The sequence below is a fragment of the Podarcis vaucheri genome (assembly GCF_965113315.1).
Source record: "Podarcis vaucheri genome assembly, chromosome: 7".
Lineage (NCBI taxonomy): Eukaryota > Metazoa > Chordata > Lepidosauria > Squamata > Lacertidae > Podarcis > Podarcis vaucheri.
In genome coordinates, this window is record NC_138765.1 from 71,129,045 (window position 1) to 71,146,497 (window position 17,453).

The following is a 17,453-nucleotide window of genomic DNA, read 5'->3' on the forward strand; positions in this document are numbered from 1 at the left end:
CTATCAGGATGCGTTGCTGTGCTCACTAGGCCTGGCCTCCTGAGTCAACCTTGTTTCCTTGAATAAAGAGTTAACTTCACTGACGCCGTGTGATTTATTGCTGACCTGCTTCTGGCACTGGCCCTCATTCTTGGAACTCTTCCCACACATCCCTCTCTCCGGGCTGTACCCCTCACTGCTGCTGCTCCAGGACGCCCTCAAGTGTTTTCTGGATGGCTAGAACGTGTCCTTTATCCATGCTAATGGCTCTCACTTGCCTGGATCAAGATGTTATGTCGCCATGAGTAGCATGGCTTGAATGCAATCCACTGTGAGAGTCTCCTCCATTGCTCCACCCATATTGGCCTCTGGTCTCACCCGCTTTTGCCTCAGGTGACACACAACACTCACATGTGGCCCTGAGAAACATGTTCAAGACATAATGTGGCCCTTGAAGTGAAAAAAGGTCTCTGGCCCAGCAATTTCTCACTTCTGCTTATTTTCTGATTAGGATTCTCTTTGTTGAGTGGGATGGAACTATGAATGGCAGCTGAAAGATACTTTATGTTGAGGGGAAAGGAGACTTGGGGATGCAATAGGGATGGCAAAAAAATGCATATGATGAGTTGATAAGAATACATTTTATTGGCTAGCAAGTTTCTAACAGCATTAATAAAACAATGTTGGTTTCTTCTTTAAAATTATCCGTCTTTGGGATGCTGAGTTCAGTAATGGACACAGTTAAGAATCTTGCATATTTAGTGTGTCTTCTGAACTGGCAGTGTCCTGGCTCTGGTCCAATGTTTACCATAATCATGCAGTTTCTCTTATAATTTGTTGGTCCCTCAGTGATTTTTGCTGATTAAAGCATCTTTTTAAGTTACTGATTAAGCATTTGCGAGGATATCGCTAAGTGCCAATATTGCAACACAAGCCGTCTCGCCCAGCTTCCTCCCCTCTGACAACAAGCAAGCAAAACATCCGATCTGGAGTTCTCTTTTGCTGGAAAAATGGCACGTGTTGTCCAGGTGTCTCACTGTATCGGAGACAGGAAACGTCCCATAATTTAATTGATGAGTACAGGGCGTTATATTTAATATCCTGATAATGTGTGGCAGTTCCAAGATGTCTGGGATGTTAGGAAGCATCACCTGTGGTTGGGTGATAAAGATATTAAATTCTTCTCTAACTGAGGGTCTTTCTCTGGATTTAGATGTATGTAAAAATGGATTCTGATTGTGCTAACTGCTTTGTCTGTGCATGTGTGGCTTTGCCACACCACTAAGAAACAACTGAGGTGGGATGGAATGATGGGAGAGCTGAAAAGGCATTATCTTTGCACAAGATCACCTCGTTTCAAAAAAAGGGGACTGCCCTCTCCTGGGCTGCCACTACCCAGAGCCTCTGAGGCTGAAGGGACTACCAAGAGGGCCCTCTCTGTTAATCTCAACCCTTAAGAGGGTCTGTAGGAAAGGAGGCAGTCTTTCAGATATTTTGGACATGAGCCATTTACTGAGCCCTTCTGCATGCAAAGCAGATTCTCTTCCACTGAGCTACAGTCTTTCCCCGATCAACCCAAATTCCCCCATCACTCTCAGTGTGCAGAGAAGGGACAGATAACCAGCTGTGCCATTTGAAATATCCACTGCTTATCACAGCTCGAAAGAACCATTTCCAGCAAGCTAAGAAGTCCCTTTCAGAGGCCAGTCTTGCTCATTTAAAGCTCGCTACCTAACCACAGGCGCCCTGATAAACACACACACACACAAAAAGATATATTTCCCAGAGACACCTCCTGGAAGATGCTCTGGCTTAGCGCGGGATGGGTGTCCACCAGCAGCTGTCAGGGCAGCTGTTGCCAATTACACAGCTACTAGTATTTATACATCTGTTTCACTGCATTCATATCCTGCTTCAACGTTGAGGAGCTCAAGGCACCCTACGCGGTTCTGTCCCTTCTGTTTTTGTCCTCGCAACGGTCCTGCGAGGCAGGTTAGGAGGAGGGCACACAAAGTTTTTTGAGAAATAAATAAGAAGCAAGGGATATTTGGACTGGGGTCCAGTGCCCCCCTCCACTATGATCCCAGGCTAGATCTGCTGGCCACCCACACCATGCTTGCTACTTGCATGGGGATAGAAGTTTCCTTTGGAAGGAATGGGCTCCCCCGGTCAAAATAGCAGGCGTAATGGAGCAACTCCAGATAGGGACCACAACAGAGGACAAAAGGTTAACCACCATCACCCAAAAACCCCACACACATAGGTAGATAGTAATGGAAATCTGGGGTGTCATACACATATCGTAAACCACAAGTTGACAATTTTTTGACCAAAAAAAGTGGGGCAATCAGTTGCTGAACACTTCAGTTCTGAGAATCACAGCCTGTTGGACTCATCAATAAATGCTACAGTCGTGCCAAAAGGGAGATCTTGTGGATGAACACGCCTGACACTTTAACAGCACATGACCACAACCTACAGCATCACTTAGCATTCCCACCCTCAAACTGCCACCTTAGAAACACCATTATTTGCACCTGAGCAATTGTCGAAGGCGGAAGCCGAAATGTTTTGCTGAAAGGATTCGAAATTTCTGATACATGCAAACAATCAGAGTCTGCAAACTAGCATGCCGAATGTGACGGATATCGTAAGAACAGCCCTTCTGGATCAGACCAATGGCCCATCTAGTCCAGCCTCCTGTTCTCACAGCGGCCAGCCAGATGCCTCAATAGGAAACCCACAAGCAAAAGTCCTCTCCCCTCCTGTGTCTTCCAGCAACTGACATTACTGGAAACATTACTGGCTCTGGCCAAGAAGGCAGATCAAAGTTGTCTTAGCTAGTAGCCACTGATGGTCTTTATCCTCCACAATTCTGTCCAGGCCTCTTTTAAAGCCAGTCAGGTTGGTGGCTATCACTGTCTCTTGTTCCATAGTTTAACTTATGTGCTGTGTGAAGAAATACTTTATTTTCTTTGCCCTGAATCTTCCAGCATTCAGAGTCATTGGATGGCCCTGAGGTCCAGTCTCTCGCATCTAGTTTGTCCCTGAAAGACCTGGAGTCAGTCTTATCTCCCGTCTGCCCCATCTGGATTCTGCACTTTTTTTTTGCATACAGATTACCCTAAAATCCTCATTTTATAGGCAAAAAGGCACCATCTTTTCAAAGGCTGTGCACACACCAGCCAGCTTGTAACCTGTTTGGAGCCTGTTCCACTGTCAAACAGCTCTTACGGTCAGGAAGTTCTTCCTATGGTTTAGTCGGAAGCTCCTTCCTTGCTGTTTGAATCCATTGGTTCGGGTCCTGCTCACTGGAGCAGCAGAAAACAATCTTGCTGCATCTTCCATGGGGCAGCAATTGGGCTATTTGAAGATGGCTGCTCTATCACTTCTCAGCCTTCCCTTCTCCAGGCTGAATATACTCAACTCCTTCCACCATTCTCCATAAGGCTTGGTTTACAGACCCTTGATAATCTTGCCCACCCTCTTCTTCACATAGCTGTCAACTTTTCCCTTTTCTTGCGAGGAATCCTATTCGGAATAAGGGAATTTCCCTTAAAAAACAGGAAACGTCGACAGCTATGCTTCTGCACACATTTCAGCTTCTCAATATCCTCCTTAAATTGTGCTGACCAGAACTGGACATAGAGCCATCCTCTGACTCAAAGGGCTCCATCACAGAAGCTGCGATGCTCAAGCATCTTAACTTAAGCACCTTTCAGGGATGGCAAAGCTGGCAACAGGGACAGGACCTGCTCCTCCTCAGTGAGGCCTGGTTCAAGGCTAGCTGCTGCTGAAGCAACGTTAGAGCTCAGTGTGGTTCAGACACAGGAAGCTGTCTTAGCCTGACCCATCCAGCCGCTACCATCCCCACCAAACTAACAGCATCTCTCCAAGATATGAGCTGGAGACAGGCCTTTTCAGATACCCAGCAAGATGTTTTAAGCAGAGTGGTTAAAGACAGAACTGGCAAGTTTTCCCTACATGCAGAGAACTGGGAGAGAGGAACAGAAGTGGGGGTGGGGAGGGAAAAAACCTATCCCAGATCTTCCTGTGTGGGAAAGGGGTGGTGGTGGATGTGAAGTGCCTTTCTGCCACAGCCTGGCATCCTGCAAGGGGCAGGAGGCCAGCAGCCAACACAACCAGCCAATCGTGCCAGCCATGCCAGTGGGGCACAGATTCCAGCTGCCTAAAGTGGTTTCTATGGCAACGGGCTCAGTGCTCACAGCGGGGCTTAGGAAATGCAGTCAGACAGAGACACACATACACAAAACAGAGAGCTGCTGAAAGCCGGTTGGAGGGGCATTGGCAAAAAAATGAGGCAGGAGAAGAGCGAAAGGCCCGGCCAGTCTATGGAGGCATTGATCTCCAATGAAGGAACGCCCACGACCTGTTAAAAGCCCAGCAGAAGACACAGAGGACTCCTGCCAGACCTCTACTGGCAAGGAGTTCCACAGGGCACTAAAGGCTCAGTCCCTGGTAAAGACCCACTGAGACTCAAGGCCAGTGGGGGAGCACAAAAAGGGGAGACTTCAGTGTTCAAGGAATCAGGTGAAATTTAAGGTCCTTTGGCCCCAAGTTGTTTGAAAGGTTATTGTGTGTTGCTATTTAAAAAAAACAACAACTTGTGCAACTTTTATTTACTATTACTTGCTCAATTTGGGTCATGCCCCCCCCTTCAGAAATTCTGAATATTCTGACTTAAATTTGCCAATAACCACACACAACAAAATAATTCATGGGTGCATGCATTCATGGCAATCCATCCCCCCTCCCACGGCCCTATGACCTTTTTTTTATGGAGATTCATAAATTGAGATGCCCTCAGAAAGAAAGCAGGTGAGAAAAGCAGTTTCAGTTTAGAAAAAAAAGGGGGGGACACACACCTCATCATCATCATCATCATCATAAATAAAGATGCCTGGCAGTCTACTCTGCCATTCTATTCTGTCAGTCGGTCAATAGCACACTGCTAAAATGAGGCTGCTGAAATCTAGGTTATAACAAGCAATGATTCTCAGGTTAATTCACAAAGCCCTAAATCACCTTCTGCCAAAATTGGATATGTGCAGCTATGGGCTGTGGTTCTAGGCTTCCACTGGGCTGAGGGACCTTAGTTCACCTGCTTCATCTGCCTCAAGTTTGCACCCTGGTGGATCCAGCTAAAACAGGCCCCTCTGTCCATTGTAGGGCCCCTGTTCCCACCAACCCCAAGTCAGCACAGCCAATGGTTAGGGATGATGAAAACTGAAGTCCAACAGCACCCGGAGAGCAGCACATATCGCAACCCTGAGTTAAAAAGTGTCCGAGACTTTGGAGAGCTGCTCCTAACCATCTTAATCAATACTGAGATAGACGACAATGATAGAATCAGAAAATCTTAAGAGTTGGAAGGGACCCCAATGTTCATCTCGTCCAGCCCCTTGTGATGCAGGGATCACAGCCACTGCTGCTAATACAATTTCAGGATGAGCACTTTTGCCAATTAATGTTCTTTCACCTTCCTGGCGAATTTTGAATATTGTATCGTGTAAGTAGCTTTGAAAGGGACGCGGGTGGCACTGTGGGTAAAACCTCAGTGCCTAGGACTTGCCGATCGTATGGTCGGCGGTTTGAATCCCCGCGGCGGGGTGAGCTCCCATCGTTCGGTCCCAGCTCCTGCCCACCTAGCAGTTTGAAAGCACTCTTAAGTGCAAGTAGATAAATAGGGACAGCTTTATAGCGGGAAGGTAAACGGCGTTTCCGTGTGCTGCGCTGGTGCTGGCTCGCCAGCTGCTGCTTCGTCACGCTGGCCACGTGACCCGGAAGTGTCTTCAGACAGCACCGGCTCACGGCCTCTAGAGCGAGATGAGCGCGCAACCCTAGAGTTGGACACAACTGGCCCGTACGGGCAGGGGTACCTTTACCTTTACCTAAGTAGCTTTGAGACATCTTGTGCGGTAAGCAATGGATAAGTGTGAGCAATAGTGACAGCAGAGTTGCATACAACTCGGATTTAGTCAAAGCAGTCCTCCTGGAATCCATTGAACCCAAGTTTGGCATGTGCATTGATTTAAGTGTGTCTGCTTCAAGTAGGACTAGCTCTGGCTACAACACAATAAGTAGATGGACAAATTGTATCTGTCTTGGTGTAAAGAAAGGTTTCCACATTACAACATTACAGCTAAACTTCTTTCTGGCTTTTATTCCCAGGGCTCTGCCCTGGTGCCTGATACAAATCCTGAGCATTCTAGGGTGCGTGCTATTTGAGGTTGGGTGGGAGACAGCCACATAGGCAAGAAAGTCTCTCTCTTTTACAAACACACAAACCCAGAATAGCCATGCAAATACAAACACAATTGTGCAGGTGCCCCCGGTTTCTCACACATTAAATGTGTAAATATTTCAGACAAGGTTACAAGGGAAGGGAAGGTGCTGCAGTGGCTTCAGCAAAAGCCAGGAGCTCCCCCTGCTACAACCCCAGCCTACATTCTCTCCTGATCTAAGAGGGAGGAAATATAAAACTCAACCCCAAGCCTTTGGTTTTATTCCAAGGCGAACCTCGTGGTTTCTCCCTCCGCCTTGTGGGTTGATCTGCAGTCTTGCAGTTTGCTGCTCAGTAAATTTCCACTGCATCATTTAAACTCAAGTTTTGTTAGCTTTTAAAGCACAGGCACACACAGCCTAGCTAAGGTAAGCATCTACTTCTGCCCATCCATCAAGTTTATGGATAAATACGATGGTTGGCCTTCTTTTCCTGAGATTTCTATTTACACCCAGGGTTGCCAACATGGTAGCACCCAGTTGCTTTGGATTTTGACTTCCTGCAGCCCTTACTTCCACACCCGATAGCCAGGCATGATGGGAGTTGTAGTCCAAAACTTCTGGAGAATGCCATGTTGGTGATCCCTGACTTACAGAGTTTAAGGAAGGTCTCAGGCAATGCTGTGCCAAAAATTGCACCCTCCCAGCTTGGCGAGCATTCTCCATCGATTGATTAGGAAAGGAGTGCATTCAGGAAAATGGAGAGAAAATATTTTAAATAAAAAAAGAAGCCATAGAGCTCTGAACTAGAGTGTGCTCCCAATCCAGGGCCCAGACTAAATAAAGACAAGCATTTTTTTTTTCTAAGCAGGAAGTTGGCTTGGGGGCCCGCATCTGAGACAGGGAGCTTGGGTTGTCTCCAGCTAAGCCCTACTCAGCACAGACCCACTGAACCTGAGTGAGCCATGTCCATTAACTTCAGTGGATGTACTCAGAGTAGGAGTCACATTGGACACAATCACAAGTTCTGGATCAGGACCCTGTGGCTGTTTTGGGATCCACATAAAAGCAGCCGGTTTGAGGACATTCTCTCTCTCCACGCACATTATGGTGACAAACATTATGCATAATATTAAAGATGCATTTTGTTCCCGACTCTCCCCATCATCCAAACCAGCTGAAAACAGAACGGAAAGTTTAAGAGCCAGCAAGGGAGGCCTGCGGGGAACCGAGCATCAGCAATCTTGTAAGAAGCAATAAGAAAAACCAAATAATGACTCACAACTAATAAATAAGACTTCCAGGAGTCGGGGAGGGGGGGCTGTGCATGTGTTTTTTAAAAAAACATTTAGTAGTCTCTCATTGTTTCCAAATGTATTTAACGGAGCCTGCTTCTTTCTTCTCCTTTTGCTGCTCAGTAACTGAGGGTTTTCCTTCCGCCCCGCAAAAGTGGCAGGTCTACATGAAAGACACCCTCTGTCACAAACAGAGGATTGAACACGGGGGCAAAGAAAAGCAGAGATTCCTGCTTTGGGAAGTGAAAAGTGGGTCGCATATTTTTAAAATGTGTGTGTGTGTGTGTGTGTGTGTGTGTGTGTCTTTTAGGGTTAACAGCCCAGACCTCTGCCTTATGCAGGAAGGGTGAGTTTTAATCTTCTCCACAAGTGGGTTCTGCAAGACCATCTTTCAGCATCACCTTATTTCCTACCACAGTGATGCTCAAAGCGGTGGTGGACCACCACTGCTGCAGACAATATTGAGCTTTCTATGTACTCCTCTAGTGATGCAATCTGGGGGTAGGGGGTTGATTGGGCAATGGGCAGTAGCTCCTTGAATGGAGACTGGGGTCAACAAGCAAAGGGAAGTGGATAGCTCAAGGGAAGCCAACATAGTGTCCATAAAATGGTGTTAAAGTCCCATAAGATGTTGTTAGACTCCCATCAGCCCCCAGCCAGAAAATCCAATGGCCAGGGATGATAGCTCAGGGTTGATAGATCACACACAGAGAGAGGCTGTAGTTCAGCAGCAATAGAATCATAGATTTGTTATTGGAAGGGAGCCACGAGGGTCATCTAGTCCAATCTCCTGTAGTGCTGGAATCACATCTAAAGAATCCCTGCCAGAGGACTATTCTTATTCTTATTATAATTATAATTTATGTACCACCCTATACCCAGAGGCCTCAGGGCGGTTCACTGAAAAGATCAACATAAAAACCACAATATATATAATCAAAATAAAAACAACAACCCAATAACACTGCTCCAAAAAGAGCCACATTTTAAAAGGGCATTGGATAGGACGATCCAATGAAGGCGAGTCCACCACCTTCTGAGGGAGTCCATTCCACTGTGAAACAATTCTGGCTGTCAGAAAGTTCTCCCTCCTATTTAGTCAGAATCTCCTTTCTTGGAATTTGAATCCATTGGTTTGGGTCCTACCCTCTGGAGCAGCAGAAAGCAAGCATGCTCCATTCGCCATGTAACAGCCCTTTGGATATTTGAAGACTGCTATCATTTAATCTCTCAGTCTTCACTTCTCCAGGCTGAGCATACCCAACTTCTTCAACCATTCCTCAGAAGGCTTGGCTTCCAGACCCTTGATCGCCTTGGTCACCCTCCTCTGCACACGTTCCAGCTTGTCAATGCCCTTCATAGCTTGTGGTACCCCAAAATGGACACAGGACTCCAGGTGTGGTCTGACCATGGCGGAATAGAATAGGACTATGACTTCCCTTGAGCTGGACACTACAATTCCATTGATGCAGCCCAGAATTCCATTGCCCATTGCCAGTCAAGGCAGATGATACTGAGCTTGGTGGAGCAATGCTCCGTAAAAGGCAGCTACCCATGTTCCTATGTCCTCTCCCATTAAACATTGCACAGAAGGAGGAGAGATGTGAAGTGCACATCACGTTGCAAGGCTGCAGAAGTGAAAGCCCTTGGTGCTTGCCAAAACCTCTTCCTTCAACACCACTGTTAAAGGTACAGGAGCCCCATTCTGCATCTGCAAATACACACACACACACACACACAGTGCATCCAACCCTTCTGAGTCTTTTTCTTCTCCTGTGCTGCTGCAAAGCTTTGGTCTCCACCCGCTACTCTCTCATTGGTGCCTGGACTGCGATGCCGATAATAGAGGCGGCTCTGTGTGGCTGTGGCGGGGGTGGGAGGGAGGAGGAAGCCTTCTGTGTGCGTGTGCGCGAGGGACACAAAAGCACCCGCAGCTGTGTGTTTGCAAACAAGGCGGCCGAGCTGGGAGAGGGCCTGAAAGCAGTAATTGTCTTTAATTAAAGGAGCTGGGAGCTATCTCAGGCGGCGACAAAAGGCTGCGAAGCAACTCTGCCGCTCGGCGCTGCTGCGGATGGGTGTTCGCAGCAAGTCGGGGAGCAGAGTTGGGCCGCCCACCCCCTACAAACACACATACACACACACCAAAGGGGCCCAGAGGGAAGAAACCCCCTTCCTTCAAGGCTGGCCGAGTCTCCCAGAAGGCAGACCACCCCAGCGCTTGGCAACTCAGGTCTGACGTCTGCCAAGCCATTCCCTGGGAGGCCTTTTGGGCATTCCTGAACAGGGAGAAGCACCCTGAATGAGGGCTGCAGCCAAAACCTGAGCTGGCCATGATCAGAGTCCAGGGACCTGCCTCTTCAGTCAGTGGTGGGGGACTGCAGGCCCAGTTGAATGTGGTCCTCCAAGCCTTTCCATCCGGCCCTTGGGACTCTGCCCAGGCCATACCGCTTGTTGGCCTTGATCTATGACCTCCTCAAGTGCCTGGCTGGAAGATGTCCTTAATGACTCTGGCTTACCTACACAGAGGTGTGTCTGCCTTCCTGTATTGTCTGTCTCTGTGTGTGTTTGTGTGTAAACCTCTGAATTCTTTCATGTCTAGAATGCACCCTATATATAGTATAAAGGTAAGAATCTCATCTGCTGCAAATGGTCACTGCAAGGTTGCCCACTCATGAATGCCACCCTTGGGCCAAAGGAGGCTCCCTACCCTACCCTGGACTTGACCACCAGCATCCAGACTGACAGGCAGCACCAAAAATTATGGGATGGCTGTTTGACACATGAACTTAGTGGCAACAACACAGAACTGCCTCTCAAGAGACAAGGTAAAGGTACAGTAAAGGGCCCCTGGATGGTTCAGTCCAGGCAAAGGCAACTATGGGGTTGCGGTGCTCATCTCGCTTTCAGACCGAGGGAGCCGGCGTTTGTCCACAGACAGCTTTCCGGGTCATGTGGCCGGCATGACTAAACCGCTTCTGGTGCAACAGAACACTATGGCGGAAACCAGAGTGCACAGGGTTGAAATCCCCACTCAGCCATGAAACTCACTAGGTGACCTTGAGCCAGTCGCTGTCTCTCAGCCTAAGCTACCTTGCAGGGTTGTTGTGGAGATTAAATGGCAAGGGGGAGAACCATGTGGGCCACTTTGAACTCCTTGGAGAAAGAGGTATGATATAAATGCAACAACAACACTGTTTCATCTTCTATGAGGACATGGGTAGCCACTGAATCAAGTTCTGTATCAAGTTCTGACGACCACCACTTCTTATCCCTTATCCCCCCTTTTTATATCATTTTTATGAAGTCTCTAAAAATATTTAAAAGCATTTATCAGCATATACATTTTTTTTTTAACATACAAAGTTTCTCCTTGACTTCCTACCCCTCCTTTCCTGATGTTTGTTTTTTTTACTCCTTTTTAATAAAGTGTGCTTTATAACACACATTTTTATTATCTAAACCAGGGGTCTGCAACCCACGGCTCCGGAGCCACATGTGGCTCTTTTACAACTTTGCTGCGGCTCCAGGGCAGATACTAGCGAGGGGAGGAGGCGCATTGTGCGCCCCGACACCCCCCACTGTGGCGGGCGCTGTACTGGCTGTGACGTCACATGGGGGCGGTGTGTGCATTAGTCACGCACCGTCCCGACGTCACCTTCCCGCCCGCCCGCTACATTGTAAGGGGCATGTACGCTGGTCACTGTTTTGAAGGGGAGTGAAGAACACACACACAAAAAAGGTAACTTGTTAATTTAACGTTTATTTCTATGAGGAGGAGTAATTCTGAGGGGTCAAACAAACAAATAATAAAAAAGTGACAAAAAAGTTATTTTTATAATGACGAGTTTTGCGGCTCCCAGATTTTTTTTCTTTGGAAACGGGTCCAAGTGGCTCTTTTTGTCTTAAAGGTTGCAGACCCCTGATCTAAACCTACAACCATTTAATCTTTCAATAATCCACTGCTTATATTTCAAATCCTGCCTGCAACTTCATATAGGGGTGGTAATTTGATACATAATTCATCAGTGACCTCCATTCTTCCTTAAACACTGTCATTATGTCCTCTTAATCTGGCAGTTAATTTTGCTATTTCACCATAGTTCATCAGTTTCATAAGCCATTCTTTCTTACGTGGTCATCCTTTCCCTTTCCAGTTCTGTGCATACAAAAGTTCTAGCAGCTGTTGTCATGTACAGTGGTACCTTGGGTTACAAACTTAATACGTTCTGGAAGTCTGCTCTTAACCCGAAGCGTTCTTAACCCAAGGTATGCATTCCCTACATAGGCCTTTCATGGCCCCAGAAGCAGATTGTGTTCATATCCCGGGGCAAAGTTCATCACCCGGGACACCTACTTCCGGGTTTGTGGAGTTCGTAACCCAAAGCATTCATAAGCAGGACTGTTCGTAACCCGAGGTACCACTGTATAGAAATAAGCTTGTCATCTTTCTTGGGAGCTCTGTCCCCATTATACCAAGTAAAAAGGCTTTCAGGATTTATCAATTTAAACATCCTTTTCAATTCATTATTTCCCATATCAATTATTTCCCCAAAGACCTTCATCATTTCACAGGACCATCCCATGTGATAAAATGATTTATAGTCCTTTTATTACAGCGTCATGTTGAGAGCACAAATACACAGCTGTCCGCACGGAGAGCAGTTGGCTACTCTACTCTACTCCTTCTGATTTCCGCAGCATTTTGGGCGCCAATGGGAAGTTCCTCCCTCCCTCTGACTCCTTTGCTCTCTGATACATTCAGACCTCTGAGTCCGTGGTGGTGGTCCCTCACACTCTCCAGTGACATTTCAACTAGCTGCTCCCTCCTGTCTGGTTCTGTTGTCATAATCTCATAACTAGATAACTCCCCACCAACCTGTTCAGCTCCTGTCTCTCTCTCTGCTTCTGAACACGCTGTGGCCAAGAGGGGTGACTCTTCCCCCTCCAGTTCTCCATCTTCAGACCATTCCCTGACATGAGACGAGGCAGAGAATCCTGCTCCCGCTCCCTTTCCTTGCCCCACACACCCACCATAGAGGAGCCACATGGACCCTTGATTGAAGGTCATCTTACCTCTGCAGACCGTCCCGTTCTCCACCGATTCGTAGCCCGCCTTGCACATGCAGCGCCCGATGGGGACCAGCCACTCCCCATCCCCATTACAGTACAACTTGATTGGTACATCCACTTCTTCAGCATTGGGGATGCAAGTACCCCGAGCTGCTACCAGTGACGTGCTCTCAGCCCCCGAGAGTGTCTCCTGGAAAACAGCTCCGTTCTGGATAATGCGAGGGCACTTGCGGTAGAAGACGCGGACGGCGATCAAGGACATGCAGCCCCCATAGTCCTGGAAGGCCAGGTAAAAGCCGTTCTTGGAGACGGGCCCAAAGCTGCGGACCTCAGTGTTTATCTTCATCACGCGGCCCCCCAGGTCCACCTGGGAGAAGCTCTCGTCTGCCGCAATGGTGTCGACTTTCACCCAGGGGTTCTCCATCCAGGCGGGGAACGTCTTGGTTGCAGCATCATAGTCAGACTCGTAATAGTAGAGGTTGAAAGTCTCCTTGCAGGACCCGGGGACGTTGGGGATGCTGCTACAGTCCCGGACCGAAAACTTCATCTCCACGTGGATGCGGTGGGCGCCCCTCCTGCGGATGAACTTGGTCCTCAGCCAGTTGTTCTGGCTGGATTCAAAGACGTTGCACACCTGGTAAGTCCGAATCGTGTTCATGTTCTCATCGTAGCCACTCACTTCTTCCCACTGTGGAAGAGGAAAAGCAGAAAGTCAGAGCTCGGCACGCACAGCCCCGAAGGCGTGGGGCAAACGGACAAGGCAGCAACGCCCCAGGGCTTTAGCTGAGCAAGTTGCATGCCTTCTCAGGGGTGTCACTAACCCTATTGCTCAACCCCCCCAGCTGCCCAAGTAGCTACAGCACCAGATGGTGAAGGAATGATAGAGAGAGAGAGAGAGAGAGAGAGAGAGATATTTTTGTTTTAACTAGAAATGCAGTAAAACAGCTACAATACACATTTTGATACAACTGAGAATACAGCACAAAGCAATTCATTGTGCGACAACAGCAGTTCCAAAGCAGCTCAAAAACCCCAGCCACGATGTGTTGATTAAAACCTGAGAAAATAAAGTAGTTTTTTTAAATAATAAAAAAACACCTGCCTATTTTATTTGAAGCAGGTGCCAGTCAAATACAGTTTCAGGACTCCAAAGTTTTATTTAATTTACTTATTTTGCAAAAAATATTAAAAACCACCAATATATATATATAATATGTATATGGGTCGTGTGCGATAAAAATCATTATAGAACATTTTAAAACACACAATGCCAGAACGAAGGAAACAGCTCAGCAAAACCAAAATGCTTTCAGCGGGAAATGGAATATCAGGATTGCAGGTGCCTGTCTGATTTCAAAAGGAACAGTACTCCAAAAGTGCTGGTTGCTGCGAAGCTGAAAGCCTTGGTTCGCATAGAAATGGAATGAATTTGATATGATGGTGGGAGAGTCGGGAGCGCTTCTGGAGGCGACTGTGGCAAACTTTCCACTGTATAAAGGACAATGTGGTCCTTCAAGTCACCTGGCTCTAGGAATTTATACAATAGCAGTAACACCTTGAACTTAGCTGGTAGCATACTGGCAGCCAATGCAAAGAGTGGAGCAAATAATACTTTGCATGGCTACTCCATCTGCTCAGCTGAAAGACAAGCAGCTATGGGCTCCTCCTCAAATTTGTTCACTCAAGCTATAACCTCTGTTACTAAGAGTTAATGCCTGAGCTTGCTTTTTCCTCCTCCCTCCCTTCACTTTTCCTTTTGTGCCGTGTCTCTTAGGTAGTGAGCCCAAAGGCAGGGATTGTCTTCTCACTGATCTCTGCATGCCACAAAACACATCATAATCAAATAATACATCTGTTAGCTAAGCAAGGACAACCTCCTGCACATTTCGTTCCTTAAAAATCCTGCGACTGGAGGTAGAAATAAACAATATTTCCCTTTCAACCCCCACCCCCGCCATGCTCCTGATTCATACAATTTAAGGCAGGGAGAGGCAACGTGGGACATATCTGGCTTGCCTCAGCTTCCCCTGTGGAAATGCTTTCATTCCTCTGCAGCCCAGAGCTACCGACACTTAGGTGAGTTACCGCATGGAAGCAGAGTGGGAATTCTCTGTGGGTTAGATATAGCCCACAGCCTAATGCTGCCTCTGGGCATCTTAACAGGGTCTTAAAAAAAAAAAAAGATGCAGAAAACATCTTCGGAGAATAATGTGGAATGAAAGCAGGTATATCCAAGAGGGAGCAGCTCCTGCTCAGACGCATAAGCTGTTCTTGTCTCGTAAAAGATGAAGAGTGCCTGGCTGTAGGGATATAGGGATGTAGGGAAGGGATGTAACTCACCGGCAGCGGATCTGCCTTGCATCCCAAAGATCCTGAGTTCAATCCCCAGCATCTCAAGGTCAGACTGGGAGAGACAGGGAGAAGTTGAATCCCTCAAGAGATGCTGGTGGTCAAACACAAATGAGCAACATGGATCATCCGTCTGACTCATTATAAGGCAGCTCTCTGTGTTCCTAGGGTAAAATTGCACCCCAAAGAGCTATTTCTACATGCAGTGGGGCTGCTACTCAAGTCTGTATAGCAGAGGCAAGGGGCCACCCAGGCATCTCTAGCTGGTCCTCAGGACTCCCCCAGAAGGACATGCCTTTCTCTTCCTTTGAACCATTCTTAAGAGTCCTTGCTTGCCTGGATAGAGGATGGAGAAAGGCGTGTGGGCCTCTGTAGACTCATAGAACTGTAGAGCTGGAAGGGACTCTGGGGTCATCTAGTCCAACCCCCTGGAATGCAGGAATGTTTGGTGAACGTGGGGCTCCAACCCACGACCCTGAGGTTAGGAGTCTCGTGCTCTAACCACTGAGATAGCCTACTGTTCAAGGGTGAAATTTACAGCCATTGCTCTGCTTGCTATTGCTGCTTTCCTCATCTCTCTCTCTCTCACACACACGGTAAGTGGTCCAGAAGGGAACATGGCCGTTGGGCTGAAAGAGGTCCCCTATCTCTGCCATGCAGCCTCAAGAATCCTAGAATTGCAGAGTTGGAAGGGACCCAGAGAATCGTCTAGTCCAACCCCCTGCAAATGCAGGAGCCACAGTTAAAGACTCTCCATCCTCTAGTTCTGCTGCAACCAAAGGTGCAGAGCCAGCGCTAGACATTTTGCCACCTGAAGCCAAGGATGAGATGTATGGAAGCTAACTGGACATGTAGTTGCAACTTATTTCGACACTGGCAGTGGGATAGTATCTTCTGCCCCACAAGGCTTGTTTGGGGTGTGTGGGGCAGGATATGCTGTGGAGGATATCCAGCTCTGTCCTCCTTTGGAAGGAAATTGTTTGTGAGGAGAATTTACAAAGAACAGCTGGGGAACTTGCTGCTGCCACCCACCAAACATCTACCACCTGAGGCAGTCACTTCCCTTTGCCCAAGGGCAGAGCCGGCTCTGCAAATGTGTGCAGTCCACTTTACTTTGCCTCTTGACCAGGCTGCATTCACACGACAGTTTCTTCCATTCTCCCGGCATTTCCCCAATTGTTCATTTCCATGTTGTGTCTGAGCTTTCATACGATGCAACAGCCACTTCCGGAAACAGAGCTCTCTATCCGGCACAACTTCCATGTGATTTGCTTCCACAAAAGAAATATATTTGCAATGAACACTCCTGTGAGTGGCTCTCTGTTGCTGTGAGTGGTTTTCACATTGTGGCAAAGCTCATATATCGGCCTGAGATTGTGAAAGGCTGCTGTCCATGGGTGGTACCTCTATCACCCATGGTTTGGAGTGCCTAAGATCCCTGCTTTTGAATTATGGTGCTGGAGGAGACTTTTGAGAGTCCCATAGACTCAAACATGTCCATTCTTAAGGAAATCAGCCCTGAGTGCTCAATGGAAGGACAGATCCTGAAGCTGGGACTCCAATACTTTGGCCACCTCATGAGAAGAGAAGACTCCCTGGAAAAGACCCTGATGTTGGGAAAGATGGAGGGCACAAGGAGAAGGGGACGACAGAGGACGAGATGGTTGGACAGTGTTCTCAAAGCTACCAGCATGAGTTTGGCCAAACTGCGGGAGGCAGTGGAAGACAGAAGTGCCTGGCGTGCTCTGGTCCATGGGGTCACGAAGAGTCAGACACGACTAAACGACTAAACAACAACAAGATCCCTGCAAAATCTTTTTTGTAGTGCAGATGATGGGGTGAGAGGAAGACATGATAGGCAGAAGTCCTGCCATATCACTTTCAGCTCCCTTAGACCAGATGTAGGGAACCTTCTCCTGCTTTGTGGGCCAAATTTGACAGGTGGGTGGGGCTTCCCACCTGGCAATCCCCTGATGTCACACTGATGTCAGGCGATGGGGCACTTTCAGTCCCCAAGTTGGACCAGACATGGGGCTCGTGAGGGAGTTTCATGCAGGGAACCTCCTTGCACACCTGAGGCCAGAAGAAAACAGGATTGGGTTCTGCCTCCCCACCCCTGCCTGAGACAAACTGTCTGTCTCCATCCTGAGAAACAATGGCATTATTATTTCCCCTCTCATTTCTGCTCAAAACATGTACCTGTATGGCTGATGCTTAGCTGCCAGTTGATGCCGCCTTCTTACGGGACATGGATTTCTGCAATTTTCTTGGCCAGTATTGAATTTTGAAAATTATAGTTCTTGGGGAATGAGATGCTGTGCACTGAACTGATAACAACTTGGTGTGAAAATGCACTTTCTGGCTGAAAGTGGGGGTGTATATTTTTGGATGGCAGCTGCCAGACCTTGAAGAATCCTTAGGGAACCAGCTCTTTGGGAAGAACACGTAGGAGTGGAAAGAATCATACAATTGTCCAGCTGGAAGGGACCTCCAGGGGTCATCTGGTCCGACCCCCGG

At 47.7% G+C, this 17,453-nt stretch overlaps 1 protein-coding gene across 12 annotated transcripts in view; it reads right to left on the reverse strand.

The window, feature by feature from the left end:
* EPHB2 (EPH receptor B2) overlaps nucleotides 1–17,453 on the reverse strand; it is a 113,626-nt gene that overhangs the window by 62,860 nt on the left and 33,313 nt on the right. For all 12 annotated transcript variants that reach the window (XM_082229907.1, XM_082229899.1, XM_082229904.1 and 9 more), the window contains exon 3: nucleotides 12,591–13,275. In XM_082229907.1, the coding sequence (XP_082086033.1) occupies nucleotides 12,591–13,275 (685 nt within the window). The remainder of the gene's footprint in view (nucleotides 1–12,590; nucleotides 13,276–17,453) is intronic.